This window comes from Leptonychotes weddellii, chromosome 6 (assembly GCF_054177405.1).
Source record: "Leptonychotes weddellii isolate Sample4059 chromosome 6, ASM5417740v2, whole genome shotgun sequence".
In the NCBI taxonomy this organism is placed as follows: Eukaryota; Metazoa; Chordata; class Mammalia; order Carnivora; family Phocidae; genus Leptonychotes; species Leptonychotes weddellii.
In genome coordinates, this window is record NC_138374.1 from 61,659,402 (window position 1) to 61,685,666 (window position 26,265).

A 26,265-nucleotide genomic window follows, 5' to 3' on the forward strand; every position below is an offset into this window, starting at 1 on the left:
TTTTTTTAAAGATTTTATTTATTTATTTGACAGAGAGAGACACAGCGAGAGAGGGAACACAAGCAGGGGGAGTGGGAGAGGGAGAAGCAGGCTTCCCGCCGAGCAGGGAGCCCGATGCGGGGCTCGATCCCAGGACCCTGGGATCATGACCTGAGCTGAAGGCAGTCGCTTAACCAACTGAGCCACCCAGGCGCCCCGGCGGAGAGTTTTCTTAAATGACCTGGTTTGGTTGTTGTTGGTTTGGTGGTGGTGGTGGTTTGGTTTTATTTTCATGGAGCTGTGCCATAGGGGAGGTTCCCCAGAAGGGCTTGAGGGGCCTGGGGTCAGGGTGGGGCGGGCAGGGAGGGAGGGGCTGGAGCAGCCCCTGCCTGGGCCCCATCTGGCACCTTCCCTCCCCTTGCCTAGCTCGGTAAAGCCACTCCCGATGAGTCTTCCCACTGTCTTCAGAGGTCAAGCAGGCGTATAGATTCCAGCAAGGGAAGTCCCCAGTCTGATTCTTTCTTTCTGAGACTGCTGTGACTTCTTTCTCTGAGCGCTGGCTGCACATCCGGCAGCTGTCGGGACTGCGAGGCGTGCGTGGATGTGTGTCGGGAGAGGTGGGGTGCAGGGATGCAGGAGTAAAATCCAAAACCACCTCCTCCAAATACACCCGCCCCCCAAACTAAAGAACCGCTGCGGCTTCCACTTTTCCTAGCTGGTCGTGTGGGCCTAATGTAAGCAATTAAAAAGTCGAAGAACCTGATCCTGAGCCCGTGGGAGACACAGGGGACAGCCTCCTTGGGCATATTTGTCCTTCGTTCGTGTCCCCACAGCATTAGGATAGAGGCCATCTGCTTCCAGTATATTAGTTCATTTTACGCTTTTTTTTTTTTTTTAATTAAAGGATAGCTAACACACAGTGTTACAGTTTCGTTAGTTTCAGGTGCACAACATAAAGATTTTTGACAACTCCGTACACTTCATTTCATGCTTTCTTGAAGGACCGAGATCTTGCCTAAGACCTCAGAGCAAAGGCCAAGCTGCAAACACAAACTGCCTAACTCAAAATCCACCAAGTTATCTTGAGGAACCATTCGCACGTTGTAGCGTGTCGCCGAGTTCAAGTGAAATCAGAGCTGAATGTAATTGTAATTGTATGTGGCCTTCAGAATCTCCAACCAGATCCCTGACTGGATCCCCCCTCCTGGTTTAACAGCTTTCCCATAGAGAAGGCACAGGACCTTCCTAGCCCCCAAGTTTGAATGTTCCAGTTAGGCAAACGTATATTTAAATTTTATGTCCTGAAATACAGAGAACTTCTTATTCAAAGTGTTGTTGGACGCTAAGAAAGAAAGTCAGAAGCCCTTCATTGCAGAGGCTTGGGTGGTCATGACCTTACATTTCTCAAGGCTGTGAGGGAATTGGTTACGAAAGGCCTGTAACAGCTGTGTGGATCACTCATTTCCAGCCAGTGGGGTGTTTCCTATACTTCAGCTTGCCGGACCCAGTCCTAGGAGCTCCTGCTGTTCTGTCCGAGTGGGAGTTATGCACCTTCAGCTGTGCAGTCTGGGCTCCTGCTGTCACAGACGAGGCCCTGTCTGGAGGATTTCCCCAGCACCTCACTCGGGGTCTGCGGTAATCCCACCTGACTTCTGATCCTTCTATACTTGCAGCAGTGATGGCTAATTCTGGGGATTCTGTCTTGCCTCCTCACTGTGTTCTTGATGTTGAGGAAGTGCCCTTTTATACCAACCACGACGTCTGCTGCAGGCACTCGGATGGTTGGTGGTGAGGACAGGTGCCTGGTCAGACGGTACCGGGCTGTTCCAAACGGGCCAGCCACGTGCCGAGCTTTGCCCGAGTACAGATGCTCAGGGCGGTGTGTGTGTTGACGTTGGCCTGAGCAGTGCCAGCCCTGAGCATCTCGTTACTCCTTAGGTCGATTCTGTGTCCAAGCAGGGGAACCACTGGTGACTGGCTGCTGGTGAACTCCGTGGCCAGCTTTGAGGGATCTGTGAGTTACTGAAGCGTCTTTGGTCACTACCATAGTCCAAGAGGCACCTGTGAACTTCCCAGGTGACTTGAAGCCTGCTAATAATGTAGTTATGAATAAGGGTAAATTTTGAAGTTTAAGAAAAGCATTTTTTCTCTTGGGTGGAGAAAGCCCAGGTGCATAGTAGTGCTCAGTGCACAGAAAGTAAGTTTTAGAGAAGACAGCATACACAGTGGCCTGTTAAGTAGTTAAGATCAAAGTTTCATTGTGTGGGCATTTCATGCCTTTTGATGTTTATGCACCTTCAGAGATGCCTTTGCTAACAGTGTTGATACTAAGCAAGTGCAAATGTCATACCCCGTGGTCACAAACCAGCTAGTGAAGTATTCAGTTTGAGCATTTCACTGGTCGATACTATGATGCTATATGGACATGCGTGGTCTTATTCCCCAGGGTCCTTTATATTCAGGATGGACCAAAGATTCACATTTGTCTCAAGGTGTCTCATCTGAATCTGAAAACTGTTTCCATGTGGTCTCTCTCGCTTGAATTTGGAATAGAATTGTTTAATGAAAACATGGGATTTGGTAACATAGATCTCACTGGCTTCCATAATTCAGATCTGTGCTAAAATCTAAGATCGCACATGTCCCAGCATAGGTAATGTGTTTGAGGTTTTTCTTCTTTTTTGTCTACGTCCCTTTATATTTCTGTAGAACAACACTGTTGTGGAGACACCCTCCTAGTGAACCCGAGTGTGAACTTCTGTTCGATTTTTTTTGTGTCTCCAACTTTATTGAGGTCCTGTTGACAATTTGAAATTGTATACATTTAAGGTACACGACTTGATGATATGCCATATGTGTACTTTGTGAGATAGTCACTAGCGTCAAGCTGATTGCCACATCCGCCTGCACCTACTTTGCGGATCGTGCCATGGAGCCGGGAGACCCAGGGTGTGTCGGATGTCCCCACTGTAGAAAGTTCAGGACCACGTTCTGGAGGGAGGCAGGTTCCTTATCCCCATCTCCTTCGGCCGTTGAGGGCATGAGAGCCCTTCGATGGGATGGTGGTGGGTGGGGGTTGGTACGCTCTGTGCGTCACCCCGTCTCGTTCCTCGTCTCAGAGATCTCGTTCCGCGTGTGGCAGTGTGGTGGCAGCCTGGAGATCGTCCCCTGCAGCCGCGTGGGACACGTGTTCCGGAAGCAGCACCCCTACACTTTCCCAGGTGGCAGTGGCACGGTCTTTGCCCGGTAAGTGGTCATGACAAGGCCACTGGGGACCACTACCCAGACGGCACTTAACCTGGGGCTGTGTGGAAACAGGTGTCCTTCGTTGGGACACCACACGCCATTGACAAGGATCACCCATACGCACAGCAATGCGAGTCCCTCTGGAGGGCAGTGTGCTGAGTGAAGAGTCGCATCCCCTGCAATCCCACTTCTAGGACAGTCTCAGAAAGACGCAGCTACAACGATGGAGGGCGGACAGGGCCGGTGGGGGGAGTGACCACACAGGGGCAGCCGGCGTGGTGGCCAGGCTGAGGGTGCCGTGCTGCATCCTGATGTGTTGGTCATCACACCGATCTGTACACGTGGGAAAGCTCATACAACTGTAACCCCAGAAATGTATGAGGAAACATGATTGTAGAGAAGAGGAGCTTGTTTTTTTTTTGTATGTATTACCATCCAAGGAACAATGTGTGAACAGTGTGTAAGTTAAGCCGTACTGAATTCAAGCCAGGAAATCCACACGGCATGTAGATAGGATCTGTGATAGATAATAGATACATTTGAGCAACATAAAGATGCCAAATGAAGAGCTTTCCGAAGAAAATAGGCAGATTACCAGTCGTGGGCCCACGGTTTTTTCTAGGGAATTCTTTTCGATGCTAAAGATAAAACAGCATACAAGCCAGCCCGCCTGGCCTCCGGGAGGTGGGAGTAGTCAGCCCAGTATTCGAATAGCTAAATAAGATGATCACAACCACTGATAAATGCCATGAAACAGATAAAACATGGTCACGTGGTTGAGCATGAGAGGAACAGGGGGAGAGGTTGGCAGGGTGTCGTGCAGCCAGGGGACCCCCGAGAGGTGGGAGGGAGGAGCTGTGGACTCCCTGCAGGACGAGCAGGTCCTCGGTGCCAAGGTCAGTGTGACTTCAGAGCAGGAGGACCCCAGGTGGGACTGGAGCCTAGAGAATGAGGGGACAGTAGACAGCATGGGGGGCTAGACCGGCCCCAGCCAAGCCCCCCTGTGGGTTGTGGGAAACTGGAGGTTGTTTTGAGGCCGGGGGGAAGCCGCTGTAGCCGCCTGACCTTTGAGCAGTTACCTGACTTCTCTGTTTTAAGCTTTAGAGAGCGAGGTGACACCAGGAGGAAATGATGGTGCAGGTGTCCCTCCCCTCCTCTCCAGGAGCAGGGGCGGGGAGACTTGTAAGAGCTGTTGCAGTGGCCCAGGGCTGAGAGGAGGTGGCCTGGACCCAGGGGTGCCAGGCTCCAGCCACCTTCCGGCAGGCAGCATTGACCGTGGCCTGGCAGTGGCCGGGGACGGAGAGCCAGGAATTAAGAGCAAGTCCTTGGCCTTCGGTCCTACAACTTTGCTGACCTGCTGCCCCCACCAAACTAGGAGCACTTGAGAGATGGTGGAAATGAGTTGGGGAGAATGACTAGGTTATCTCTTGTATAGCATTTTAAAACCTTGATTCAAAGTACAGATCGCACAATACACATGTATTACATAGAAGTTAGTTTTAGCATAGAGACTCTGGGTTCTGGGAAACTTAAATGAAGCCAAATAGCAAGTAACTTCTGACCAAATTATCTTCTTTCAAAAGCCTGTCCTTTCTCGAATGTTATCTAACTTCATTACTGCTTTTTATTAGAAACAAAAATATGTTCTTATCCAGTGAGCTCTACAAAATCAAACAGTGATTGATATGTTTTTTCCCAGGGACAACGCGAGATTCCTCCCCAAAACCTCCTGGGTAGACATATCAAATACCCAAATCAAAGCCATTGGTCACTACCAGCACATGGCAGGCCCTTAGAATTCTAAGAATCTGTTAACATACACAGAACATTGCTTTATACGCTTTGTTTTTTTAAAAGCACTCTTCTTTAGAAGGGAAACTTCCTCACTCTTGTTCGGTGGCCCAGGAGCCTGAACACTAGAGGCCTAGAGAGAAGACAGACCCAGGCTTTCCATATTTGGGGCAGCAGAGATCTGCTGGCCTTCTGTGAGGTTCTGCGGCCCTCTGCCTCCATGGACTCAGCTAAAAGATAAGGAGGTAGAATTACATTATTTCTGAGATCCCTTTCCAGTTTCGAGTTCTCTCTGATTTTCTCTGATCTGTGGCATTAAGGTATAAGTATTTCATGATTTAAAAATTTGGGACTTCACAAATAGCTAACACTTATATAGTGTTTTGTGTGCGTCTGGCTGTTCTGAGTACTTGACAAATCCTAGCTTACATCATTCTCATAAAACCTTATGAATGAAGTGCTATAAAGGAAACCAAGGCACAAAAAGTTTCAGTCCCTCAGTCCAAGTTCACGCAGCCGGAAAGTGCCAGAGCTGGGTTGCCACTTGGGCAGTTGGGCTCCAGACTCCATGTCGTCACCACACGTTGATCTTTTTAATCTAGATCCATAGGGGCAGCTAGTGTCTGAGGTCGCCGCAATTTGTCCATTAGGTACAGATTCTAAAATGGGCAACAGAACAGGGTGTGGAGGCTGATCTCATTTGTGTAGGTTAGTCTGTCAGTGAGTAAGTTAATGATGAATGAATGAGTGAATGAATGAATGAATGGAGCAAGTAGCCCCAGTGGGGTCTTCACGTTGTTTTACCACCCCCGGGTGTGCACGTGGGCACCTGCACTGAAAGGGTAAGACGATGTGACCCACCTGCAAATTCTTTTTTTTTTTTTTAAGATTTTATTTATTTAACAGAGAGAGACATAGCGAGAGCAGGAACACAAGCAGGGGGAGTGGGAGAGGGAGAAGCAGGCTTCCCGCAGAGCGGGAAGCCCGATGCGGGACTCGATCCCAGCACCCTGGGATCATGACCTGAGCCGAAGGCAGACGCTTAACGACTGAGCCACCCAGGCGCCCCCACCTGCAAATTCTTACTTCCTGTCCCTGGTGATGGCAGCCACATCCCTTAAGACCATTTTGAGAGTGATCCAGGTGGTTTGTTTTTCACTGCATTTCCAGTTAGCTTCCCACAAACCCCTGCAGAGACTGGAGGGCGTTGTGTGTGTGCTTGAGTGGTATGTTAATTAGAGTTTCCCCCGGGGGCGGGGAAGGTCCCAGTCAGAATAGCAGTGTGGCCGTGGGGTAGATCCTTAGATGGATATTTAAAATGGTTTTAGGTGTAGAGTTAATGGCAAGACTTTACTAATACGATTGAAATTAAATAGAGGAAACCAATGGTTTAAAGTTAGTTTCTTACGGAACTTTCTTCTGTCACTACCGCCAAGCAGCAGAGCTGGCCCATGCGAATCACACTTTCTCTCTGCTGCCTGCTTCCTGGTAGAGCTGCTTTGCCCTGAGTATACGGGTGGGCGGAGGGGAAGCGCAAGCGAGGAGAAGCCAGATAAATCAAAGTGAACCCTTCTGGGGGCCAAGGTAGTCATAGCACCAAGAGGACTGTTTGGCATCTGGCAGGTACCCAATAAACGTTGGAATGAATGAACTGAAACTAGCACTGAGTAGCATATGGAGCCGACTCGTTGAGGCTGCGTACATATCTTTCTCCAGTAAGTAGAAAGGTGTTGCATTGCATTTAGGAATTAAGAAATAACTTAATTACTTAATGACTTAAGTGATTCAAAACCACTGTGTGATTGGAATTCACAAAACCTTGAAGCCATTAGGGCTAAAAGGGACCTAGGAGATGCTTGAATCCAATCCTTTTCATCTTACTGATGAGCAGTCCAAGTCCCAGAGCACTGAAGTCGCACAGCAGGTTAGGGATTGGGCGTAAATTGAGGTATGAGCCACTTTGGAAGCCTCCAAAATCCCAGTAAGAGTATTTAATGGCTCGTCTGAGAAATAATGCTTATGTTCCAGCATCCCAGGCACTTCAAATCTTTAGATGCCCATGGCTGTATGTATGTATTTCTTACAGGGCGAGAGTAAAAAATATCCTCAATCTCATTACCAAAGAGAGCAGTCTTATAATGTGGCGGGCCCATCTCTCACCCCCCTCCCGTCCCTCCTCCTCCCTTCTCCTCCCTGCACACACAGACCTCCCGTGCCCTGGTCTCTCACCCAACAACCAGCCAGGGGGACATCGTTCCACGGCAGCAGGTCAGATGTCCACCAGGATTTTCAGTGACTGCAGAGTCATCCATTTATTTCATCATTTCCCTGTCGATGGTCATAGGGTTTCTAAAATTTTTTTTTTACCATTGTAAGTAATGCTGAAGTGAGCATATCTTCAGCTATATATTCTCCTTGAGGTAAAGTTCTAGAAGTGGGAACTGCCGGATCAGAGGAGGGGGTGTGTTCATTCATATGGTCCTGCCTGTCTCGTAAATGGCATTTACAACAGTTCATCTTCTATTGCACGAAGAGAAAAAAAGGGCTATACATCACTGTGAAAGATAGATGCCCCGAGTAGAAATTATTTTAATAATCGTAGCTCAGGTAATTTGAAAGGCTCACCATTTAAAAGAGACCTTTCTGGTAGAGAAAAGGAATTCTTTTCAAAGGTGAACATTGCCTCCCTAATGTATTTATTTTGGAAGAACATAATGTCTTCCGTATGGGTTCTCAAGGAGGAGTGAGTCTACTTTGGAACCGAGTCCAGGACACGGGAGCAAAGAGGCTCACGGTATGAATGCTGCTTCATACGTGTGTGAGAACAATGTGGGCAGGGTCAGGTGCTGACGCCCACGCACGTGGGAGCCTTGCACACCGGCCGTATATGCAGAAGTAGCTTGTTGCAGTGGCCTTAAATGATCACGCATCATGGTTTTGAGATTGGAGCACGTGGTTTTCTTGCCTGGCAGAAAAGGCCGCTCTATGTGGGTCCCTCTAGCACAGTGTGGTCAGTCGGAGCCCCAGATGTGGGGCAGAAGGCTTCTCTCCCCTTCCCATCACTCTTCCTTGTCCAAACAGGACACTCTCTCAGCTCAGGTCTGCAGGGAGTAAAGTCTTTTTAATAGTAATTCTTATCTATTTGTAACTTTTCCCCAGAGCTATCTAGTAATGTGACAGCCGTGATGAGAAGGACCATAGAGGCCAAGGATTTCTTGGTTGTACTCTTCCATGCCAGCCTCCTATGCGTACATAATGCAGGTTACCGTGGTGACACTCCGCGTCCTTCTTGCTGGTCCAGCTCCAGTCTCTTCCTCCCGGGACCTGCCCGTGCTGCAGTTCTAACTCTGACTTTTGCTCTTTGACAATCTGTTTCTGTGAAAGATGAGAAGGCGAGTTCTGTTGGTTCAGTAAGCACCCGCTGAATGCCCGCTACCTGCAAATCCGGGCCTGGGTGCCGAGCGGGGAGATGGCCTGCTCTGCATCCCTGCCCCAGCTGCCGGCCCACCTTGGAGGACCTTCCTAAGTATCCCTCCAAGCAGACAAGTGCACACAGAGTGATGCTGATGGAAAGGAAGCAAATCACAGCTCAAGGAGATTTATTTTGTTTCTAGTAACACCCGCCGGGCAGCAGAGGTCTGGATGGACGAATACAAAAATTTCTATTACGCAGCAGTGCCTTCTGCCAGAAACGTTCCTTATGGAAAGTAAGTGTCACTTGAGCCCTCTCGTGCTGCTTTACTTGGGATCCCGGGGGGTGGGGGGAGCCTGTGGTCATCCCGCACCCCACGAACCATTCTGCTGCCAGAGTCGGGAACTGTCGCCCAGGTGTCAAAGCAGGGGCCTCTGCTCAAGGCTGGGTGAGGACCCAAGGCAGGAGGCGCATGGGAGGTGGGCCAGGGCCACAGGGACAGGAGTGTGGACAGTCCAAGCTCCACCGCCTGCCTCAATCCTCTTCTCAGCAGCAGCTTTCCAGATTTGATGTAGGGAGCTTGTCCATTCTTAAAATTGGTAAAGGAATCTTATTTCCCTGTCCTCCAGTATTCAGAGCCGATTGGAGCTCAGGAAGAAACTTAGCTGCAAGCCTTTCAAGTGGTACCTGGAAAATGTCTACCCAGAACTAAGGTAAGCCGCTAGGGATCAGGGTCTCGCTTTGTAAGGGCTTAGGAGCTGCAGATGTCAGAGAGGCGGGGAGGCCCCGAAAAGTGACAAATGAAGGTTGTGCCCCTGGCGAGAGGCCGGGAGCTGGGGCTCACCCCACAGCTGTCCCTAAGCACCCCTGAGAACACGCTCCCTGAATGGTGGCCTCCTGCTGCGTGACCTTCCCATTCCCCACAGAGGCAGGAACGGTCCCAGGTGGCGCCTCGTTTAGTCATGCCCTGTTGGTGAGAGGACAGGGGCTAAGTGACAAGGGCTGTTGTCTCATGGGCTCTGTAAGCCACCCGAGGAGCAGCGCCCAGCTCCCCCCACCCCACCCCGGTGTGCTCTCTGGGCCCTCCCTGCCCAACGGGTGCGTCTGCCCGGCCTCCCTGTTCTGGCTCCGAGGGCCTCGCCCTCCTCACTCGTCTTGCCCTCGTGAGTGAGCATCTGGAGCTGAGGTCAGTGCCGACCTGGGCGCAGACGGAACAGTAAATCCGCTACGCCACTCCCCTGCTTCCCTCCAGGAGACTTGCTGATGGCAGAAGTACTCTTCTGCGTCTGCTCTCGACACCCGCTGTTCCATCTTAATGGGAGCTCTGCGTCCTAAGGGAGCACTTGAGACCCCCATCAGGGCTGCAGGGCTGTGGGTTTCGGGACCCATCCGAACTTCATCTTCGTAAAGGGATTGCCGGACCGTTTTGCTTTAATGCGGCACATTCCTTATTCTGCATGTCGCCCGGGCATTTCCCAGCGGGTCGCACACCCCCAACACGGGCCATGAATGCGGGAGTCCCCACCATTACCCTTTGGGCTAACAGCTCCTTCAGAGCCCTTGTCCCAGAGATTTGTTTGAGAGTTAGAGAATGCGGCTTTGCCCCAGCGCTGCTCTTCACAGCCATCAGCCCCTGGAACTGTTTCCTGTGCCTGAGAAGTGGTGTACGACATGGTGGCCCTGCCCCGAGGAGCGGGGAGAGCAGACGTTCTCCTCCCTCCGGCCCCTCTGTGACAGACGGCTTTCGCTGGGGCCTGCGAGCAGAGTTGGTCACCCAGGGGAGGCCCCTGGGCATTGTCTCTCTCCCCGCCAATGCGGTGCTTCTCACCAGGGCCTCGTGGCCCCGTAATGGTACCCACTTTGCTTTTGCCGTCACGGTTGTCTGTGATTTGCTGGGTAATGATGCCAGACAGAGTGACATTAAATGCAGCTTCACCGTGAGGACGCCCATGATGTGGGGTGACATCGGGCCTGTGCCACGTAAGACCATATCCAGAGCATCGAGCACCACGGCAGCAGGCGAATCTGCCTGCCCCCACCCGAGCCCGGCCAGGGAGACCCCGACCCAGTACTCGTGCTGTGTGTGTAGTAATCGCTGCCGTTCGCTGGGCACCTCCTGCGCCAGGCACCGGGCTGCCCGTGCTCACGGTGAAACGTTGTATGGGATACGTGCAACAGTGCCGCTTTACAGGCGCTGTGCGGAAGGGGGCGCTGAGGCTTGGGGGGGTGGTCCGAGAGATGACACAGCCAGTACAGGGCCCGGCCGGGCGCAGACTCGGATCCAGGCCTGAGGCATGTGGCCCCCGCCCACTGTGCCCTGTTTCTATTGGTGGCAGGCCACCTGACAGAGCCACTCAAGTTCCCCCCTCTACTAGGTAAAGCTCAGATCCTAAGTCTGCTGGGAAGCTCAAGGCAACAGGATCTGACCTCAGGAATTGCTCTTCTAAAGAACTTCCAGCAGGCCAACACTGAAGAATATAGGAGCTTTTCCTTTCCAGAAACATTTTCCAGATAGGGAAAGAATGCTTCTCCAACTTGAAATCTTCACTTAGGGTTAGAAATCCAGGAGGTGCGAGAGATGCCGCCCGGCTGACACAGGCCGCCTGTGGGAGGAGCAGTAGGGGCCGGGGGGTGAGGCCTTCCTCTCGTGGTTCCTGCTGCTGGACACGGAATCACCGAGCAAGGGGGCGGGAGCCGGGGGGCCTGCAGAATTAAGCAGATGATTCTCCTCTTGCTTTCCAGGGTCCCTGACCACCAGGATATAGCTTTTGGGGCCTTGCAGCAGGGAACCAACTGCCTGGACACTTTGGGACATTTTGCTGATGGTGTCGTTGGAGTCTATGAGTGTCACAATGCAGGGGGGAACCAGGTATGTAAGGGGGTGGGCTTGAGCCCCTGGAGGCCCAGAGAGAACACGGAGGGGGCCCTGAGCTTACAAGTCCTGGCTGCTGCCTTTCTCCTGTGACCCGGGATGTCTGAGGTAGCACCTGGCCCCAGCTGGTCACCTGCTAGCAGGCAGCTGCAGGCTCAGGTGGGATGTCCCAGATCTGGACAGACGCGTGGAGCCTGCCGTCAGCCTCGGGCCAGGCTCTGCTACCACAGCGAGGGGCGCAGTGGTTAACACTGACATCCAGCATCCCTCTGTCAAGGCAGGCCTACAGGGCTGGTAGCCTTCATCTCCTCCTCTTCCTCCTCCTCCTCCTCATCTTCCTGCCACCCCTGTCGTCCCTTTGGCGTGTGCTCGTCCCCAAAGCACCTGTTCTGTGTCTGCCTCTGAGTCTGATCTCCAAGCATGCTGATAAACACCTGCCTGGGTCCCAGCTTAATAGGCACAGACCCTGTCGCTGCTACCAAAGTCATTATTGGTCCCTGCCTATTAGATAACACTGGCTTAGATAGAAAATATTAATAATTACTAGCTTCAGTCTGACACACATATACACACACAACTTGTCTTGGAAGCGTAACACACACCCCCACCCCGAACTTCTGTCCTCATTGAAAACAAGACAGAGAAGTGAAGGTCTGTTAGGCCTAACCCATGGCCTATGTGTCCAGAGGACAATGTTCTAGAAAGCAGTTTTCCCATAAGAAAATAATAGATATTTGTAAAATATGGGCTTTGTGCACAAAAGAGTTTGGGTAATGCTAGGTGCTCTTATCTCCTTGAAAATATGTCAAGCTTTCAGAGGACCTACAATTTAAGTGTGGGCGTGGGGGGTTAGCTCAGTGTATCCCAGATTTATTGAATCCCAGAACCTTCTTTAAATAGAACTATTTTTAAAAGAGGGCACCTGTTTTCCTGTAAAGTTGGTTCTGAGTCCCCCGCAGGGAGTATCTAGGCAGAGTGCAATCCCCAAATGCTTTGCCTCCTCTCTTCACTTGGTGATGTCGTCTTAGCAGTTGCTTGGACCGGTATGGACATCCTAAATTAGACAAGGGAGGGAGAGCCGGTTTCAGGCAGCGGCCAGGGCGTGCATGCCGCACCCGGGCCCCCAGGGTCTCACCTCTGTCCTCGGAGCACAGCCCCTGGCTCCTGTGCATGCGCCCCAGGGAGAGGCTAGTAGCTTTGGGTGAGCACACAGAGCCAGCCTCAGGGGGTAGCCTAACTTGTGGATTCTGAGTATTTTAACCTATGATAGGTGGGTCCCTAGATGTGAGGAGTTGGCTAGAAGGAGGAGCTATAAGGAGGGAGGGAAGAAGGAGAGGAGGAGGGAAGATTCAAGTCCAGCCGAGTTTGTTGGGTGCGGACAGGAGGGAGGGAGGGCACCGTGCCTGCTAGGAGTGTCTCTGTGTCCTTGTCAGGCCTTTGGTCTGACGCACTGAAATTCACTGTGGCCCCACTTCCTGCTGGGGACCGTGTGGGTGTGGTTCTGTCCCCCAGCGATGCACACAACGGTGGCGACACGGGGCCGTGTGGTGCAGGTCTGACTGCAGGGAACCGTGCAGGGACGAAGCGTGAAGGGGTCTGGGCCTTCAGTGTGAGGTAGGGAGGCTGAGGGCGCAGGGAGAGGCGGGGGTTTTTATCTGTTTGTGGCCAAGCCAGAATGAAAATACTTAAGTGTTGCCTTCCAAAAAGTGAGGCTTTGGGAAGACAGGAAACGCAGTGCATCTAATGAGTCTCCGGGAGCTCAGTTTAATCTGCGTCAGAAAGGAGGTGCTTCGGGGTCTAGTAAGCCCCAGGGTGCTTTTGGTCTTGGTGGCAGAAATTCAGAAATTGGCTGCTGCACGTGGAGCTGGGTGAAGGGTCAAGCTCGCCTTCGGTCTGCATGTTACAGTTCAGAGGAGACGTGGCCCCGAGTTATCTACCTTCTGTATTGTTAGACTTTGTCTGATTCCAAGTTGGCCTCACCGCCCTCCGCCATTTAATGACCGGGGTTTCCCTCGGTCACATTTACAACGTTCTGATGATTCAGTGACCGTTAGAGGGTCAGTCCTTCATATTTTAGCAGCTCTACCGGGCAGTGAGAAGTCTGACTCTGTGCATTTGAAAAGTACGTACGTACGGCGGCTGTTAGTGAAGGATTTCCCGGTGCTCCGCACCCTGCCCTCTCCGGTCTCAGGCACCCGCTTCTGTCCCGGGCTCTGTGCGTGGCTCTTGTGCACTCAGCATGGCCTTGGGGATGGATGGCACCTTGTACTGCACAGCTGGTAATAAAGCCGGTGGCCACCAGGCAGCAGGCTGCCATGGCCTGGGTAGTCGTGCCCCCCCCCGCCCCCACCATGAGGGCTGGTGGCCGTGGCTCTGGATCCCCGGATCCTGCCTGCAAGCTGGTCTCTGAGCCCACAAGCCCTGCTCTACAAGCCCGCGTGGAGGCTGAGCATCCTGGCCTGCCCAGTGCATCGCTGCTTTCCACCTGTCTCCCCTGCAGTTTTTCATAGCACCCCCTTTTTGTCTCAAAGGTGTCCTGGTTGTAGTCACCATGGTTATAGGCACGGGAGCTCGTTGATGATGAGCTGCTCTCAGGATGCCATTCTGGGGGGAGGAGGAGATTGGGACGGTGTCGGATGCCCCCCAGAGGCGGCTGCTCCCAGCTGTGCGCACAGGTGACCGTGCTGGGCTGCGACCCCGCCAGGCTTGGGCTGTCCCTGTGCTGGGCTTGGGGCTGTCGGCGAGAGCGTGCAGCATGGCCTGTGCAGAGCACCCCGTTCCCTCTCTTCCCTTTTGCTGTTGGGAGACCATGGCTGTTCTCACACTGGGGCGGGGAGAGCTTGCCCTCCTCCCCGCAATGTCTGCTGAGTGCCCCCTGGGCCAGCTGCTGCATGCTCAGGAGTCCTGGCCAGGAGGACCCGGCCCTGCCTGCCCAGTGAGCAACGTTCTACCGTCTCTGAGCCCTCCCCCCGTAGTTTTGTGCTGGAATCGCCCTGAGAGCTCTCCGGAAATTCTGATGCCGGGTCCCCAGCCCAGAAAGCCTGCTTTCATCAGCCTGGGGCCGCAGAGCCCTGGGGTTTGTGAAAGCTCCTGAGGTGGGTGATTCTAAACGAGCAACTGCACAGTGAGGGTTTTCTAGCAGGGGAGGCCACACCAGTGCGGGAACGGCAGTGTGACCACGTGGTGTACCTTCACCCACACACCGGGGACCACGTTCCTCCGTGGACCAGCCTGCGGCCCGGAGAGCTGCCTTCTAGATCAGCACCGTCCAGCTGTGCTTTGTTTGCTGAAAATGTTCCAGATCGGCACCATGCAGTCCAGTTCTCACCGACCCCATGTGGCCACAGAGCACTCAGAATGTAGCTAGTGTGACTGAGGGTGTCAGGTGTTCATTCACTTGACTCAGCAGGTGCATAGTTTGGCCACTATGCTGGCGAGCGTGGGTCTGGAGGCGGCGGGAAGCCAGGGCTCGTGCCTACTGGTGCAGATGTTCCGTGAGTCAAGTCCCGTCCCAGCTGATGGAAAGCGATGCTGTTTTGAGTGGTGTGCCACATGGGTGAGAAATGAGAGGGTAAATAACGTTTCCTAACTGCAAATAGGGTCCCATGCTCTGAACGAGTACGGTTTCTTACCTGGTTTCTGGCGGAGCCTCAGCAGACACACAGAAAATGGGAAAATTAATGGCCGTGCTCTTTTAAAGAGTGGCAGCTCAAAAAAGCAATTCTTAAATATTTATGAACTTTATTTTACAAATTCAGATCATTGAAATGCAACAGAAGAACAAAGTGGCAGCCAGCTCTGTTGTTTGCACAGCTGAATTAGTTTTCCTGGAATTCAGTGTAAAGTCTGCTTTAAAATAATTAAGCACACAATAGCAAGAAGGTTGTAGAAACATTCGTACGTGAGCTTTCACTCGGTATCTGCAACCCTTCCAACATCTCTTCAACACCTGCTTCCAAGAAGCATCTAGAATCTTGCCCACGAGTGGGGGCGGGTTGGTGCCATTCCTTCACGTGAGCCTCACTGTGGGCGTGATGCATATCTGAATGCATGAAAGACGGGGTGCATGAGCTCCTTCCTGGGACCTTTTGGCCCCGAATTCTGCCCTGATGTGCAGGTGATGCTGAGTGCCCGTTGGCGCCTCGAAGGCACCAGCTGTGGAGGGACAGCATCATGGAAGGTTGGGATTGACCCTCAGGGGCGGTGTGGGGCCCTTCCCAGAGAATGCTCTGCAGAGCTCCCTGCCAGGAGCTGCCAGTGGGGACAGGTGGGGACAGGGCTCCGTGCTCTCAGGTCTGAGAGATGCTAAGGAAAACAGTCCGAGCACGTTCTGCTAGGCTCAGCATTCCAGAGCCATGAGGAGCCTATGTGTGACTTTGCAGAAAAAAACGTGGCCCAAATTCACTGTTTCCCAAACTTACTTGACCTGAAACTAACTTTTCATAGAATCCCTCATGGAGCACACTTTGAGAAACACTCATTAAAAGGTGAGAACATTGAAGTGAAGGAAAAGGAGGGGACTGGCCCCAGTCTGCCTCCCTGCTAGGAGAGAAGGAAGCCGTGAACAGGCTAAGGGGCTTCTCCAGTCCCTAGATGGGCTGCCTGTCTAGGGCAGACCATCTGTTCCAAGGTAACCGAGGTGCTGAATAGTGAGGCTTCTTTAAAAGATAATTTATTCCCTCCCTTACCTCTGTCCCCTGAGAACAGGAAAGAAAAAAAAAAAAAGAAAAAGAATTTCTCCATAGCACTTAGTAGCTCCTAAAGTTACATAATACATTTATTCATGGGTGAGCCATTCTCCCCACTGGAGAGCCAGCCCCGTGAGGTCGGGGCCTTGACTGTCTGTTCACCGCCGTGGGCTGGGCCCTGGGAGAGCACCTGAGGCACTGCAGGGCGCCGTGGACGGTCGCTGCAAGGATGGCTGAGTCGTAGCAGCTTTCCTGGGCAGATAGCAGAAAGGGACACGGTGGTAGGGAGTGTGTCCAGGTGGAATTCTGGGTTGGAAGACGCTTGGCTGCTTCTGGATCCTCAGGGCTCACTTGGGTATTTACCCCTTTGAGAGGGTCAGGTCCTAGAGTGAAGGTCGGAAGCTACCTCCTCCTGTCCCACCCGTGGCCCCGCCCAGAACTTTCTGCCTGGGGCCTCGCTCACCCATCTTCTCCATTCTCTGGCTTCCTGCCCTTTTAAGACTGTCTTATTTAGCACTCAGAATAAATGGTTGTGCTCTCAGCCCTTAAGGGGTGTGTGTGCATGTGTGTGTGTGTGTTTCTATTTGATCATGGCTCAGTTTTCCCATCTGTAAATGGGGGTAATAACAGCCTCTCGTGGGGCATACAGTGGTGCCCAGCACACAGTAGGCGCCTGGTGTTAGCACAAGGGGTGTGTGTGTAAGTACACAGATTTAGGGATCTCAGACCTTTGTGAGCATCAGCCAGTCAACTCACTGCTCAGTAGTAAGGTTACGTGCTGCACATTTTGCTTAAATGGGCCATGTATAATTTATCATTTTCACACATTACAATCCACATTCATAAAGGCTGTTTCCAAACCACACCTGCAGGGGGGCAGAGTCTTTCCAAAATAATGCAGGTGGAAAAGTCGACCCTGAACTGTCTACCTTGGGGGATCCACGCATGGGCCACTTTGTTTCCAGGTCACCTTTCGTGGTAGAAAACTGGGTGTGGTGCTCAGATTTGCACCAGGGGCTAAAATAGTTCACACTGTTTATCTTAGTTACTTGTGTTCTCAAAGCCCTTTCAGTCACATCAGTCGGTGAACTTGGTGCTACGCTGGGAGGCTCCCCCTGGCACCCCCAGGTAGAGATTTGCCCTTCGGTAAGAAGTCGTGTGTCAGCCCTGCGTTGGCTGGGGGCTCGGAGTCTCCGCTTAGCAGCATGACCCTTTCCCTCTCGGGGCCCCGTCACTCACAGCGCTGCGTGTGGCGCGGCCCTGACCTCCGCTGTTGTGCTCCAGGAATGGGCCTTGACGAAGGAGAAGTCGGTGAAGCACATGGACTTGTGCCTGACGGTGGTGGACCGGGCACCCGGCTCTGTCATAAAGCTGCAGGGCTGCCGAGAGAACGACACCAGACAGGTAGGGCGCCCCTGCCCCTCAGCCGGGCCTTCCTGCGCCCCACCCCCCACCGCGGCCTTGACCGCAGCGCTGCTTTGTCCCATCCCGCTGCCCTGTCGGACCTCGGCTCCGGCTGTCCGCTGTCTCCTGCTGCGCCGGGAGCTCCTGGCACGCATCAGGCGCTCCATGAATCCCGTGCTGGGTGAGCGTGCGGTCGGGGCGTTCGTGCTCCGTGCGGGCTGTGGGCACTCGGAAGGCCCTGTGCCGCCCGCGTGCACCGGCTCTGGGCAGCGTGCCTTCTGGCCTGTCCCCTGTGGGCGGCTCCACCGTAAGTCCCCCCATCCCGGGTTATGTCGTTCCATAACTTCTTTTTTTCTTTAAACATTTATTCATCTATTTTAAAGAGACAGAAAGCATCAGCAGGGAGAGGGGCAGAGGGAGAGGGAGAATTCCAAGCCGACTCCCCGCTGAGCATGCAACCCAACCCCGGGCTCGACCCCACGACCCCGAGATCAGGACCCAGCCGAAATCACGAGTCGGAGGTCTGACTGAGCCACCCAGGGCCCCCTTCTGTACCTTCTTGATTGATCTCTTTATATCTGGGCCTCACCCTCTAGCCACACTGGAGAGGAAGGGGCCTCATTCGTATGTTCAGCTCCTACGAAGGTGTGTAAGCACCTTCTCCAGGCTGAGGGCCTCGGTAGGGGCTCCCAGCACCTCCAGGTGCAGGTAAGCAGTGCTGCTGGTCCCTTCTTCAGAAGCTTCTTTATAGCAGCCACTTGTACATAGGCATCCTGAAAGTGTTTGGTGATGCCCGTGAACGCGGGAGAGGCCCAGGGGCCGGGGCCGTGCACGTGTGCGCCTGAGTGCTGGGCGGGATGCCTGGAACCCCATCACGTTCTGCCTCATCAGACCCCCTGTGTGTGGAGGCAGAGACCTCAGGCCCAGGAGCGGGGAGGCACAGCTGGCTCACGGCTTCTGCACAGAATTGCGGAAGCCCCGGGGGCCAAGCAGGGGTGCGGCAGTGGCCAGCCACGGCGGGCAGAGAACTTGGCCCAGGCGCGGGGCCCACTGAGAAGTCAGCGAAACACTGACCTACAAATAAGTACTAGAAAAGAAAGCGAGGTTCATAACCACATCACCAAAGGGAGCTGTTTTCATTCTGTTTCATTTCATTCTGTGCTGGTAAACCCACAGCCCTGAAGGAAAGATCTCTATTTCTTAAGCCGGTGGTCTGATGTTGCTTATTTCTGATGACATTCTCATTCTTCCCATGCCACCGGATGTTTCAAAGAAAAATTGCGTGTTCTTACTTACTCATTAAATATTTTTGCTTTTTAAATTTATAAAAATGCTAAATGAGTATAAAAGTTCAAGCAGATGAGACCTTATACGCACACACTCTCTCTGTCAAGTATCTGTGTGTATATATTACTTTTTCCAAACAGTTCGGATTGTTTTTACCTTCTCTGACATAAGCCCCCGTGGTAACTTGGAGGCAAACCCTTTCTTGAGCCATGGGGGAGTGGTGACTAGTGTCAGAAATAGAAATGCAGCCACGAAAGGACCTTCCAGCGTGCCAACGAGTGGAGAGTGGCTTATCCTCGTACAGTCTCTTTTTATGAGATAGATGGGTGTAGAGAAACTGAGGCACAGAGCCTACCAGAGCCAGGAGCCTGAGTAGGCTTCTAGTCCAAGACGGATTTCACCAAAGGGGAGGCTGAGACCCACAGAGTCAGCGCCTCCTCTCCAGTGTCACCTGGGAGGACTGAGGCCGGGACCAGGTGCCGGCTTAGATCCCGGTTGTCGGGAAATGCTTGCATCTGTCCATCCCTGGCCTGCTCGTGGGGTGCCCCCTGTCCCCTACGCTGCAGACCCCCAGCCTAGTTTCTGATGGACACTTAATCTCTGGAGGAGTTCAGTAGGAGTTTGCCTTGTTTCCAGAGCTGACAGGCGTCCCTGGTGCCATCCCAGTTCTTGGGAAGCATAACTGACGCCCCCGAGAGGCTCACAGCACGGGGTGGAAACGTCCTGCAAACAGCTCTTCTGACCCCGAGACTTCGCCCGGTGCAGAGCCGTGTGGGGGCTGTTTCAGTAGAGCCTCGATGGCCCAGAAATCTGACCCATGATTAGAGCCAGAGCTGGAGTTTGGTTATTTTTTTTTAAAGACCTTGCATTTAGCTGAGGCTTTGACACCTGACAGGCCGAGCCCCTCCAGAGAAGGGAATTAGATTCCATTCATTCCACATTCTTTGTCAGGCCTGATTCCTGGCCACTCAGAGCGACACAGGGCTGTTGGCTGCGCATACACACTTTACATGACAATGGAGGAGACCAGCGTGAGGACTGACTGACAGCCAGGGAACCGGAGAGGAGGGATGATGGGCAGGCAGCAGTGACCTCCCCGTGCTCATCTGATTGCGCTGACTTTCACTGTTGGCAGAAGCTCCAGGTTAGCGGGCGGCCTGAATGAGTATCATAGGGTCCTTACGAGAACATCCCAGCCTCCTGTTCTTGTGCAGAAGGCCGGCTCTCGGGGCGCCGGGGCCTTCTGCCTTGCTCTGCCTCCTTCCCCTCCCCATCCATTTGCCCTTTGAGAGGAGGCTCCTCAGCTAATTTTATCTCAAAGCTGCACCGTCTTGCCAGTTGGAGTATTTGGTTTCCAGGCACGTCTGTGGGTCGTGTTTTGTGTGCATTTGCAGAGTCAGAGGGGAAAGGAGACAGCAGGAAGAGAATGCAATTCCACGGTGTCAAAAGGATTTGCAAAAATACTTACGGAAAGGAGCTTTAGTGCACACAGTGTAAAAAATTAATTAGAATCACAGACTATATTAATGAAGGGAGAGCTTTTGGGAGAAAAAAGTGTGATAGTTTTTTTTCTTTTAAAGAACAAACATTAGAGATTTTTACATGGGGGTGAACAACGGGGTGAGGGAGCCTCAGACTTCGTTTAGGCTAGGCTGTGGGCTTTGTTTTCTCGTTTGGTTGGTTGATTAGTTAGTTGATTGGTGAGTTGGTTGGTTGGCTGATTGAATTTGGTTAGCTGGTTGGTTGAGGTCGGGTTGGTTGATGGGTTTGGTCTTGGTGGGGGAAGGGTGTCCACACTCGAATAAGGAGACGTTATACCCTGTGCTTTACAAGAGTCACATTTGGAACTGAGCAAATACTGCTTGGTCCCTGCCGCGCAGAGCACTGGGGGCCCCCCGGGGTGGCTGAGACAGGTTTCTCACACCCACCAAGGAGCTCACAGACTAGTAGAGAAAATCACACAGTATAGAGACGGGTTCCTCAACATGATATTCTGTCCACTCAGGCATCTCTTTCCCTCTCATTTGACCTGACACCATTCCCCTAGTTTCATTGAGCCTAAGGCCCTAAGTGGGAGCGTGGAGGTGCCCAGGCCACGGGCTCCGAGCAGGGGCTGCCTTCCACCAGCTAGGGGCAGGATTGGGGTCCTCTCTGAGCTGGCTCAGCTTCCTGGGGCTCCTTCCTGGAGGTGAAATAGCATCAGAGGAGGCCTTATTGTGGATGAATGCACGTTGCCGACAAGAGACTCCCTACCTCAAGTCCTTGCCCTGATGACCGAGGACGGGCAGGTGCCCAGAGCACTGGTGCTTGGATGAGGGGACAGCCAAAGGAGGGAAGAGGTGGGGCAGGGCACACGGCCCCTAGCAGCCCAGAATGGAGGTTTTGAGTTGCAAACCAAGGCAGAGAGCATAGGTTTCTTTCCCTGGACGCTCAGCTGGCCCTGGAGCTGCTTTGTCTTGGGGCAGTGGGTAACTCCTCCGTTATGATCAGAACCCCACCCCCCACCCCCACCCCCAAAACCCCGGCCACCACCACCAAAAAAAAAAAAAAGGCTTGGTTTTTTTTGTTTTTAGTGTAGCTAGGAGACCCCGCAAATGGATGTGTACCGTGCGGTTTTGTGTGTGCCGTGATCGTAAGGCACTCTCCTGTCTCCTGCAGAAGTGGGAACAGATCGAGGGCAACTCCAAGCTGCGGCACGTGGGCAGCAACCTGTGTCTGGACAGCCGCGCCGCCAGGAACGGGGGCCTGAGCGTGGAGGTGTGCGGCCCCGCCCTGTCTCAGCAGTGGAAGTTCACGCTCAACCTGCAGCAGTAGGCGGAGCCCGCCGGGCCGCGGCAGCCCGGCCCCCACGCCGGATGAGTCTGGAGGTCACGTTCTTGATTACGTTTCTTAAACTTTCTGCGAAACTATATACCTCAGTATTCCATCATGGTCTGAAAGTCGGAGAACTTGTGCGAGGCACGGGGCCTGGGCGGACACCGAAGAGGCCCGGAAAGAGAACCGCTCTCCTCGCCCCCCAGGAGGCGGCCAGGCCCCTCCTCCGAGGCCGCGGCCGCCCGCCCCCCAGGACGGCCAAGGCGCCGCCCCAGCGCGGACCAGTGCGGGGCAGGGAGGGCGGAAGGGGGGCCGTTGCTGCGTCACCCCGAGGAGAACTCTTTTGAAATCTGCATTTTTGATCCCATCGAAATCACGTCTGGTTTCCACAACAGCGAACCGAGTCATTTTGCAGGTTTACGTTGTATTCCCCTGTCCCTGCTCCTCTGTTCCCAGCTGTCCTCCCAGCCCAGACCCCCTCTTCCACGTGACGTCCTTGCTCTATTTGAATATGAACTTTTCTATGGTGGGACACTAAATATAAATATATATATAAAGAAAGAATGTACGGTCAGTTCCCTATGGTTTCTGTAGGTTGTCCTCATCTTGTAAATTGCCCACACAACAGTTAGTTCACGGCCAGAAGGAAGAGGGAGGGGGCCCTTGGGGGGATGGGGAAGGCGGGCTCTGTTGCCCCCCCGAACCCCATCAGTGAGCAGGTGCTACGGGGTCGCTCAGGGCTTCCCTGTCGCTGGGGGCTTCCCTGTTGCTGGGCTCCAGGAGGCTAGGGGTTCCCGGGGGGGGGGGTGGGTTGCGGACTGCCAGCCTCAGCCCGGGCACCTCTGTCGGCTTCAGCTTGGGAGTCACTGCTAAGTGTCGGCATCCACCTTCTGTGCCCTTGGTATCTGGAAACCTGGATGGGCTACTTATTTTGACAGACATTACTTTGGGTCTTTTTGAATTAAATTTCTTTTCTCTTAGGGAAAAAACAAAAACCCAGCAGCCTCCCAGCTCCCAGTAGGCGACAGTAGGAAGCTGTCCTAGGCTGGCATTGGGCGAATCGTGAGTGTCCCGTGAGCTGGTCCCTGGGCTCTGGAATCTGGCCTGCCCACACCGTCCCTCCCAGGCCCAGGTGTCTGCTTTGGGTCATGGAGCATTGGGTCAAGAGTTGGGAGGGGCGGAAACCATCCAATGCCTGATCAGCTGACATGGAGGATTCTGGACACAACACAGGAGGTGTGTGCGTTAGGAAGCAGAGATCAGTATAACCACAAGCCAGTTAGGAACTAAGTCGTGACAGGAAGAGGTGCCCAGGAATGTCCCTGCAGAGCCCCCCTTGCCTTTGCAGTGGCCCCGCATGCCGTGACAGGGCAGTCCCCGGCCCCCTACGGAGTGGCCCTCCTGCACACATGCGGTCTCACAGAGGCTGGCCACCCCAGGCCACCCCCAGCTGCTGCGGAGTGGGACGTGCATCAGAGATGCACATCCTCAGGCCCCTTCGGGGAGGGCCCGGGGGGTCACAGAGTGAGAATTGGCCCCAGAATATTCTGCGAAGTGCCACTCTGTTCCCTGCCCGTTTCTTCTAGGCAAGGGGACGCTATTGGTCTTTCTTCCTTCGCTGCAAAAGGCCCACGTGTGTTTGCTCTAGGTCACCGGGATCGGGTGTAGAGGCATGGCTCAGGGACTGTCCTGCGGCTTCCTTTTTGCCCTCTGCCCAGCAACCAGATGTACCTTCAGTGGACAGGGAGGCCACAGCTGGATTACCTGTGCACACCTGTGTCTTCAGAGGCCGGTCTTGACTACAGGGAGGCCCCGGGGAGAGGGCCAGGTACCTGTACAAGGCTGTTGAATGCAGGTGGGGCAGGAGGAACCGGACTCAGCCCGAGCACCTGGGTCCCATCATAAGGTCCTGTCCCCTGTGAGCCACCGCCAGTGTTTGCAAAAACTACCCCATGGCTAGCAAACAACTTTGGCTTTGATGTAAAACAAATTCGAGTCAGGCTCTTGATGAGTCCTTCCCCCACATACCCCCGCCCCACCCAGAACTCTCATCGAGCTTGTACCATGGGGACGGGCCCACCCGGCCCCTTCTGGGGTCGCTCCCCGTCCCTGAGCTGGGGCTGGGGGCGCGGCTGGCGGCCTCGGACCCCGTGGGCGGGCGTTGTGAGCAGAAGTGGGGCTGGGAGGGTTCCCTGGAGGTGAGCTATGTTTACAAGACAACAGTGTGCCAAAGTGACTTACTGCGGTTGCATTATCTCTTAGTCATCGGGACGATCCCACCCTCTCACTCCTGTTTTTACAAGTACAGATTCTTTCCTAAGAGCCCTTTGAGCAAAGCGTGGCAAAGCTAGTTGTCCTCTCTGTGGTGGTCTTTCTTATGTCTTCATCAAAGCTAAAATGATGGTCTCTGTGAGTATGTTTTGCAAATTCAAAATATAGTTTGGTAATTTTTTTCCAGTTGATTTTTAAAAAGAACTGCTGTACAGAGCTTGTACTTTGTCCATTTTATAGATGGAAACCATCCTTGAAAATTGTTTAACTTAAATAAAGAGAAGATACTTTATAGATAACACTCTCCGGCGGTGGCTGTGGTCGTCCTTGGTGCTTTACCGGAGGGGGTGACTAGCGTTTGAGGGCAGGGGAGACCGTCTGTCCTCTCTGGGGGCCCTGCTCAATGACCATTCCTTATCGCACTTTTATTTTATTTACTTATTTTTTTTATCGCACTTTTTTTTTTTATTAAAGATTTTATTTATTTGAGACAGAGAGAATGAGAGAGAGAGAGCACATGAGAGGGGGGAGGGTCAGAGGCAGAAGCAGGCTCCCCGTGGAGCTGGGAGCCCGATGCGAGACTCGATCCCGGGACTCCAGGATCATGACCTGAGCCGAAGGCAGTCGCTTAACCAACTGAGCCACCCAGGCGCCCTTTTTATCGCACTTTTAAAAAGCACTCGCTTTTTACTGCTCTGCCCTCGTGCTGTTTATTCTTATTTGTCATATTAACCATTATCGTTTGTGGGGTGTTCATGATGTGCCAGGCACCGCGCCAAGCCCTGGAAGGCGTTCTCCTCACCCACCCACGGTACCTGCGAGACAGTGTGACGGGCTGCCTTTCCCAGCTGGCCCGGGAGCCTGCCGCTTGAAGCCCTTCACCTCCTCAAGGTCAGGGGCTAACCTGCTCAAGGTCACGCCACTCCTGAGTGCTCATCTGGAGTCAGCCCTCGGCACTCAGGGCCTGCACCCCAAACCACGGTAGGGGGAAGGGGCAAATATTTTCACAGCTTTTACGGTATTTAAGATCCATATACTTGTTTGCCAGTTATCGGGGGCTTCCCAGTGCTATCTGAGGCTGGCTGAGGTCCTTCCCCTCATCCTCAGCCTTTTAAAATGCCTGCCTTTGAAAAACCCCACAGGCGTATCAAGAAAACACTACAGTGGCCTATTCCTTATTTGGCAGTTTGGATGGGGACTGGGTGCCGGGAGGGGCCCTGAAAACACTGGCCCGGACAAGGTGTTTTCATGTTCCAGAGACCACATTTCTGTGTCCTCTTGCTCCCATTATCTGAGACAACCAAAAACAAGGTTCTCCTGCCATGTGAGAAAGAGAGCTCTTAGCATAATTGTGCAGTGTCCCTCAGAGTGCTTTAGGAATGTGTGTGTGGGGGGGGGGGGGTCCTGCTTTGGCATCAGGGAAAAGTTTATTTATTGAAAAAACTCTGTGTGGTCCTCACCATCCTGAAGACCCAGCAGGGGAGGGAAATGTTCAACACCAAGCAAGAGGACAGGTGCTCTGCAGGCTCCAAGTGGGGGCTTTGCAGAGACGGGACTGGGTAGTCGAGTCAGGTGTGGGCTCCCAAATGCTCTGGAAGGAGTTTCGGCTGATACAGGGGGAGGGGTATTCTATGAGCTCTGGACTGGAGCGGAGGAGATCAGATTTGCAACATTTTTTATAGTAAAGTGTGTAACCTGACTCAGCTATTTGATTCTGCAGTACATTCCACATTTTTAAAAAATACTCAGCCAGAAAAATAAAATCTCGTCTCATGCTCTGTTCTGTCCATGGATCTACCTAAAAGAAAAAAAAAAAATTCTCTTCTTAGACCAATTTATTACTATTCCTAACCAGTTTACTAGTAATACAATGTGTAGGTATTTGATTTTCTGTATTATGCATGCTGCAAATGGTACACATTGTTTCCAAAAAACAGTAGGGCCGGAGGGTCCCAAAGCAGTAGTGAGAGATGGCTCAGCAGTCCCCGCCTGAGCCCCTGGGGGCCCAGACCCCAGCCTGGGGTGCCCGCAGTGGGACAGGGCTGCAAAATAGACCATCGTGGGCCTCACCCCACGTTACACCTGCGGGGGAGCCAGACTTTGAACCAGACCTTGAACGCAGTTATGAGAATAAAGATTGCCTCAACAACGGCGCAGGCCTCCTCGGTGCTGCGTGGAGAGCTGTCTGGGGGCGGGGTCGCCATCCGAGGGCCCACACGTGAGACCTCAGCATGGCCGATGCAGGCTCGCTGACGAACTTACAGCAATGAGCTGTCATGTTGCTCTCGAACTGCAGAAGATTCTCTGGTGGAGCACTTGGAGTTGAGCGTGAGAAATCTCAATTACGTGCGGTTTAAATTAAAAGAGACATTTCCTGTCTTGTATAACAAGGAATCCAAAGGTGACAGGGTTCCAGGTCAATCCCAGGGCTTGACATTGTCCGGGAACAAAACGAACGGCTTTCTGCCTGACCACCCCACCCCCCCGCCCCCGCCTCTGCC

The 26,265-nt window shown here is 53.1% G+C and overlaps 1 protein-coding gene across 1 annotated transcript in view; it reads left to right on the forward strand.

Moving 5' to 3' along the window:
• Nucleotides 1-24,065, forward strand: part of GALNT2 (polypeptide N-acetylgalactosaminyltransferase 2) — a 175,466-nt gene extending 151,401 nt beyond the window's left edge. The window contains exons 10-16 of the mRNA XM_081823162.1: nucleotides 1,918-1,993; nucleotides 2,825-3,225; nucleotides 8,631-8,723; nucleotides 9,058-9,141; nucleotides 11,171-11,297; nucleotides 17,273-17,392; nucleotides 21,338-24,065. Coding sequence (XP_081679288.1) covers nucleotides 1,918-1,993; nucleotides 2,825-3,225; nucleotides 8,631-8,723; nucleotides 9,058-9,141; nucleotides 11,171-11,297; nucleotides 17,273-17,392; nucleotides 21,338-21,493 — 1,057 coding nt within the window. The 3' untranslated portion in view covers nucleotides 21,494-24,065. The remainder of the gene's footprint in view (nucleotides 1-1,917; nucleotides 1,994-2,824; nucleotides 3,226-8,630; nucleotides 8,724-9,057; nucleotides 9,142-11,170; nucleotides 11,298-17,272; nucleotides 17,393-21,337) is intronic.
• Nucleotides 24,066-26,265: the final 2,200 nt, after the last annotated feature.